Genomic DNA, 7,337 nt, shown 5'->3' with positions numbered 1-7,337 from the left:
TTCTAAGAAAAATTGAAGTTTTTAAGCAATGTTAATTAAAATGTTTATGGTGGTTCTACCATTACTCTCACGGAAAAATAGTGTTATAACGATCGAAATAAAATGTTATCACGTTTAATTTGGCGTTAAAATAATTAATATCACTTCATTGCAGCCAGATATATTTGTGCTTTAGTTTTTTTAACGTGAGATTTCATTTTTTAGCTAGGGGAAGGAGGGGCATAGTGAACAGGCGGGGCATAATGAGCATCCCGTACTTTGGCTCTGGATCTCCAACTGCATGAAACAAATCAACTGGTAGTAGGATCAATATCATTAAGATATTGATCCTACAGCCAACAAATTTGTTCTGAACGGCCGGAAGTCCAAGCTGGAGCACGCGCGATGCTCACTATGCCCCACCTGTTCACTATGCCTCTCTTACCCCTATATCTCCAAAACTATCCTACCGAGATTTTTTTTTGACTATATTTTTGGATTCAGCGCACGATTTTACATGGGAAATGACCATCATCGTACAAAGTTCAAATATGCTGTAAACTAGTGTATTTATACGAATATAGCTGTTTTGGACTCTTAGCCAAGCAACTACAAAAAAAATACTTTATTCAAGATAGCAACACGTTTTTTTTTTCATTGATTTGGATCGATTTACATTCATGTACGGATTTTGATTCATGACTGTACGGATTTTGATTCATCCTCAACACAGTGTACGGATTTCGATTCAAAACTGTACGGATTTTGATTCAATCGTAAAACGCTGTACGGATTTTGATTCAAGATATGTGCAATTTAAATCCTTTTTTCTAATAATTGAAGGTAATTTTAAGACCTGGTGTTTGCAAATATTGGAAAAATAAAGATAAATGTAAAGGAAAAAGATGTGATACAGAGCATAATGTGATAGCATTATTTAGTATTGACCGTTAATGATTCTCTCGTGCTTAGGTGTACGGATTTCGGTCCCGCACGGTATATGATGTTAAATCAACTCGTTTAAAATTAAATTAAAATATGCCGTATATGGCCTCCACTTTTGTACGTATAAGCCATTTCTTTGCATTACCCTAATAAACGGGTACCATACTCTAACGATATCATAGATGGTACGACTATCCCACATAAAGTTGGGATGATATCCCGAATTGGTGGTTAGGCGCTTCTTATGGTTATTGTTTATGCGGGTATATACGAATTGTTTGTTTGTATATATGTTTGTATATCACGAAAACAACTTTGAATATACGTGCATTCTGGTTGTCTGGGCATTCCATCGTCCTTCATATAATGTTGGAGAACCGTCTTGGCAAAGTCTCAAAAAGTTCAACCAATTATTTTTACTCTCCTGACATTTTGCACTTCCAACTAACAGCTTCATAAAACACGGGAGTTTTGTGTATTTGTGATCGATCGCGCTGTGGTTGCACTTCATGATGGCGTTCACCGCCAGGGCTACGCTCGGGAACTCGACCAATCCGGAGGAGGAACTTTCCGATTTCAGCGGGATCATTCGCATTTGCGACGGGTGGCAGTCCTTGGTGGTGAATGCAGTCAGCAGCAGATCCTCGGACGGCATACGGGTGGGGTATTGAAGAAGTGGAGAATGCGATTTTTGCTGGCCTGGGAAGCGATTGTTCTTGAAGGCGCTGTAGACCTTGAAGCTGATCGAATTGTCCGGCAGGGTGTACGGGTTGGTGGACTATGACAAGTAGTTCTGCTTGGAAAATTGGTTGGTCCGTTTCGGGTCAGCGGTGCGTCCTTCATTAGTCCGACGTGTGTTCCGGCCGGTGTTGGTTTCCAGTTTTACAGATGATACTCGGGCGGTGAAAAATTAGGTGCAAATCCGTTTCCTCCGCCGGCTCCCAGAAGGGTTGGTTTACTAATGATTGACGTTCGTTGTGCGGGGTCGGCCTTCCGCCGAAGATGGAAGGATCGTGTAGCAACGGAGCTCGTCCGTTGCAGGCATCCTTTCCTTGGAGACGGATGCATCCAGTGTGTAGTCCCAGCTGGAGTCCGTGTCGTTTTTGAAAACATTGAAAAACAAAACAAAAACAAGAGCTGTTACAATACCGGGTTGCGAAACAAGGCATTATTCACAAGTAATCAAAAGTCAGTTCAATTACTTCTTTGCACTGCCGGTACAGCTGCGGCACACTGAGGTACACTGAGAAAAAAGTTGGCGTAAAACAAGTGTGTAGAGTGACCACCCCTTGACTTTTTCCGAAGTATTTTACGGGGAAGTGCTAGAATTCTTAATAATATGAAGAGCATTGCAGTGTTAATTCAGGGAGTGTTCTACCTAAGCTTTTCAAGAGTATTATGGAGAAAATTATAAGAGAACTAATTTTTTCCATAAAAAAATTCGAGATCCTGGACACAGAAAAAAATCAAGGTTCCTGGTTTGGGAAAAAAGATGACAATTTTGAGGTTGTTTTTTTTTTAAATTTTGTGCACGCATTTTGAGCCATCTTTTTTTCTCAGTGTGCCTCAACTGTGCCGATAGTGCCATGCTCGGTGCCATGGCTTCGTGATGACTTTGTTTTTGAATAATGGAATGTTTGGCAACCCGGTATTTTGACAGCTCTATTGTTTTAATTATTTCAAATTTTGTTTTAATTCAAATTCACAGGCAGAACCGAAAACAGGTTTTCAAGTTTTTACTTAATATTCCTCCTCAAATTGTAGTGTGAAGCGCGCAACGCGTTCGGTTTCGACGGATCCATTCCAGTGTCAAATATAAGGGCCTGCTCACTGAACGACGTTTGAACCGTTTCATTTTTTTTTTTAATCGGTTGGATCAATTCCGCTGAAATCGACAATAACCGTTCAATAGCTCTGCTAATAATGTTACGCGTGACAACCGAAGGCAGTGGTAATGGTGGTATTCCGCGGCGGTGCTTCCAGCTACAAGAATGCATTGTCGGTCAGTTTGGTGTTTTCATCCTGGATCCGAATATGGAAGCCGAAGTTATGGTGAATAGCTTTCGAATTGTCCAACGGATGCGAACTTCTGAATGTCATGCAAAAACGGGAACAGCGCTATATTACCACTTGTGTACTCCCCAGGATCATATGAGATAGAGCTCTTCTCTTTGTGGAAGTACATCCCCCAAAGAGTGGAAATAAAAGGCAGCACTAAACCACAAAAGCTAGAGGTATGCGATCCAATTGTGGAGTATATAAAATGCTCGAAACATTTTATTCAAAACACCCTGCTGATAATCTGGTCCACAGTCGATCTATCCAACATTTCGTGGAACCCATTCACCAAATACCCTGCCTACTATTGCATTTCCCCTGTGTCCGCAAACCCGTCTTCTGATGATTCAAGACGCTCTGAATCTTACAGGTTGCTTACCTAGAGTAGATGTTCGCTAATCTCCCGGACCTCAGCCTGTCGATGGTCTAATCTGCTTGCACTTGCCTTCGTTAGCTCTACAAAAAGAAGTACATATTTATGGTGTGCGTGAAATATTCCGTGTACACTGCGAAGGTCTGGTTACTCATTTCGCTAATACGGAACTGCTTCAGTGACTCACTCCTTAGGTCCGCTCCGACACGCACTACGGCGTGGCTAAGAAATAAATTAAAAGAATATGTGATACACTCCTATGCAGGCCTACAACAAGAGACTAAGCTCTCCCACCTTCGACAAGGTGCTTAAGAATGGCCTACGGGAGGGTTTTTTTCTTCCAAGAATTGAACTTAAAACTTTTGGTTTTAAGCTAAGTTAACTATCATTGTTCTTGATCTTGATGAATTGTCAAAGAATCAGCAATCAATGCTCATCTTTACAGACCTTGATATTAAAAACTTAACTAGCTAAACCCGGACAAATTCAAAAAGTTTGAATATGTCTACCCTACCATGCACGCTATAATAGTTGATAACATTTACCCAAACAATAATTAGCCAGGAATTTCTTTCGAAATAACCCAGTAGCTAGCTACCCAATACCAAATTCAATAAAATTGTATGATAAATAAAACTGTCCATTGGTAGGTATCACTCAATCAAACGAACCGTTTTCGTTGGGCTGGATCACTTTGAGCTAGTTTACAAACTATGTAGGTAAGTAGGAACCGTTCTAAGTTGGATCGAACTAATTGCAATCATAAGAAAAACACGGAAAGAAAATGTCATCAATCACCTGGTCAAACTAGAGTTCCTCCTTCGTCGTCGCTTCCTGAACTGGTTCTGGCTCGCTCTGCGGTTTGGATTCGGGTTCGATTTCCTTTTCATCTTTGGGGATAGCTGAAAAGAGAGTTTTGGTAATTCGACTATGAAAACCCAAGCTTTGAACGTTGTTATCCAGTTTTATTTGAATCAGCATTCCTTTGTCTATCGAACACTACAAAGTGAAACATTCCGGCTTAGTGAATATGTGTGTAGTACCTAGTGCTATTGAATTGTTAGATGCTTCTTTTTGGTGGTTGAATAATGTTTCACAATTCTTTCTTAGTTGTGGCAGCTGCTTACACTATTATGTTCCAATCAAGATTGACTTGACGAGAACTTAAAAAAATGGCAACAAATTCCCTCAATAAGACCAATCACTCTGTAACTTATCTAATGCAATTCCTGACTAAAAGTTGTTCATGCGATTTTAAAGGAAGAACCCAGTAACTGTGGTCATCATTAGATTCTAAGCATTTACTGCTGCAAAAGTTCTTCGAGTATCTTTGGTGATGGGGCCGGATTGGCTTGCGGTTCCGTGTTGAGCCAGTACTCCGATACGGATATGTAGACGGCTACGGCCAGACCGACGAGAGCCGCCAGCCAGGTCGAGCTTTGCAGTACGATACACGTGGCTATGCAGAGACCCAGATAGGTCAAATAGCGAGTGAAGGTTACGTATTGGTTGCGTTTTTCGCTCGAAGTATCTGAGAAGTAGTGGGTAGTCAATGTTACAATTTCTGATAAGAAAAACGAGTTAAGTAATGGGGAGGAAGGTTAACTGAATTGAGGGGCTTGGGAAAACCGGACGCAAGCAAAAACACAACTAAGAAGAATCATGCAGGCAGATAAATCATGTTTCAAGAAGCCGAAATGCAAAATGAAAAACATTAGAGGTGCTCTTCAAGCTTACCTGTACACATTCCATCTCTTAACTCGTAACCATCAGCGCATGTTTTGCACATGTCTGGACCATCGCCGTCGCATCCATCGCACGATTTATCACAATCTGTCGATAATAACGAGTGAATTAAATTATTCAAGCCCATCACATCAATCTAATGAAAACGCCATTACCTAAACAACTGAACGACCCTTCGTTATTTACGCAAAACTGCTGCTTAGTGCAGGTGTTGGCCGTGAGGCACTCATCAATATCCGTGCATCCACCTCGCTGGCTGTCCATGATCCAGCCACTCCGGCAAACGCGACAAGCTGCAACACCAAGAACATGCCGCATTAATGAAAATCCATCTCCATTCAACACCCAACCCACACACACTCACCATTCGGTCCCGCTCCGGTGCAACCTCCGGTGGCGCAAGCCTTATGGCAGTTTGAGCAGAGCAACTTTTCAGCGTCACGAAATGCCTCGTAGTGCTCCGGTCCACAGCCGTCGCAGTTTTCCCCGACATAGCCCTCCTCACAGGAACACTTGCCGTTTCCCTTCCGGGTTCCATTGCCCTTGCATTTCCCGTTGCCAAAACAGCTCGGACATGGATCGCAATTCGGACCATAGAATCCATCGGGGCAGCATACTTTGGCTTGCTCCACGCACAACCACTGTTGCAAGTCAGGTTGCACAGTCTGATGCTCCTTCCACCATTCTTCGATCAGGGATTCGTGTTCCTCGGCCAACTGATGACACTGGTCCTCCCCGCGCCCCACATCCCGACACAATCCCTCCTGTATTTCGACCAGCCGGAGTTCGCTGGTCTTGTAACTTCCAAGCCGTTCCTCTTCCCATGCGGCATCACCGCCATCGTGCTTTGACCGTTCCGTACGTTTCATACCATCGCGGTAGGAATCCACCAGTACCGTACACGCTCGGCATGGTGGTAGCTTTTCGGACTTTTGACGATCCTTTTTCGATTTTGCCAAATTCGGCAACTGGGGAATGTCGGCTTCTGCCAACTGAGTGCAGGCGGAAAGGGTTAGGAGAAAAATTGAACCCAACACCCGGTTGAACCTCATTCCTTCCACAAATGTATGTGTCCTCTACAGTCCTCTGTTCCGCTGGTGGAAGATGCAGTGCTGGGAAAATCAATAACACGTCAGTGTTTTCGGTACACCTAAACTCGGAAGGTGTCGACCGAATGGAAACGTCCAAAAACACTCAATTTATGAAAAGACAATTAACTAGCACCACTATCACTTACCTTTTCTGACCTTTTAATTCATAAATACCCTAATTTCACAAGAATTTATAAGGTTTTACTGAGAAATTTTACAGATCGGGCCGAACTTGCGAACGATTTTCTGGTGCGGAAGAAGACAACAAAATAAAACCGAACCAATTTGACAGTTCGAGTTGACGTGTTCTTTGCACCACAGAAAAACAAAACTACCCACCGCTTGGGTTTTTTAAACTCAAATTTGAGTTATTTTACCTCTGCCCGTTTCATTTCCTCTCGCTATTGTTGTCAAAAGTAGAACGAAAGATTCGACTCAACCGTCTAGTTCCGTACGAGAAGCCAAAATTGAGTAATATGCGATATACCCAAATTTGAGTTAATTGAACTTAATTTTGGGTAGAAAAAATTGAAAATAACTTAGCGATGGGTAATTTTTTTTGCCGTCCTTAAATGCAAACTACTTTGAGCCGGTTTACCCAAATTTGGCTTATCGTACGGAACATGGGAGATGAGTGAAAAGAACTTAATTTTGGGTTGTTTTGAATTTCTGTGACGAGATCAAACTCACTGGGCATGAGCTGAGCTGACCATTTGAAAGGGTATGCGCGCCAATTTTAGGTTTAATTCAAAGTCCTAACTTCACAGCAAAATGATTTTAAATTACATTAATGGTGGTAAGCTCCAACCGGTATTATCCTCGGATTAAATTCCGATCAAGAATGGCCGGCTGGTTTGATGTCGACATCAGAGTTAATCAACATAACTTTGAGCAAACATTTTTCAGATCATACAAACAGAGACGGTATTAAAAGTTAATCCGAGTTGGAGCTTACCGCCATAAATGTTGATCAACGTAATTCATGCTTTATCCAAATATTTAAAAATTTAAAAATTGTATATTTAATACGGATGCAATTGCAAACAGCAGTTACAATCACCTCTATTCTGCGTGTCGTGCATTTGAAAAAGTGACGCGAGATTTGTATGAAGTTCAGTATGAATTTATAGTAGGGTAAAGTATAT

General features: G+C 41.8%; 1 protein-coding gene across 3 annotated transcripts; it reads right to left on the bottom strand.

Moving 5' to 3' along the window:
• Positions 1 to 4,042: 4,042 nt before the first annotated feature.
• On the bottom strand, positions 4,043 to 6,457 carry Creld (Cysteine rich with EGF like domains). 3 transcript variants are annotated; one of them, XM_065224045.1, is made up of 5 exons: positions 6,339 to 6,457; positions 5,466 to 6,213; positions 5,257 to 5,394; positions 5,093 to 5,188; positions 4,043 to 4,257 (listed from the first exon to the last, which is right to left on the bottom strand). In XM_065224045.1, the coding sequence occupies exons 2-5, from the start codon at positions 6,151 to 6,153 to the stop codon at positions 4,163 to 4,165; spliced, it is 1,017 nt and encodes a 338-aa protein (XP_065080117.1). In that variant the 5' UTR covers positions 6,154 to 6,213; positions 6,339 to 6,457; the 3' UTR covers positions 4,043 to 4,162. The 3 variants fall into 3 exon arrangements, with proteins under 3 accessions (XP_065080117.1, XP_065080115.1, XP_065080116.1); XM_065224043.1 differs by lacking the exon at positions 4,043 to 4,257 and adding an exon at positions 4,300 to 4,886 and having other exon boundaries at positions 6,339 to 6,456; XM_065224044.1 differs by lacking the exons at positions 4,043 to 4,257; positions 6,339 to 6,457 and adding an exon at positions 4,300 to 4,886 and having other exon boundaries at positions 5,466 to 6,235.
• Between the last annotated feature and the right edge of the window lie 880 nt (positions 6,458 to 7,337).

Source organism: Ochlerotatus camptorhynchus, unplaced genomic scaffold (genome assembly GCF_037179485.1).
Source record: "Ochlerotatus camptorhynchus isolate MF236.1 unplaced genomic scaffold, CSIRO-AGI_Acam_v1.1 ptg000204l, whole genome shotgun sequence".
Lineage (NCBI taxonomy): Eukaryota > Metazoa > Arthropoda > Insecta > Diptera > Culicidae > Ochlerotatus > Ochlerotatus camptorhynchus.
This window is presented reverse-complemented; position numbering and strand designations above follow the sequence as displayed.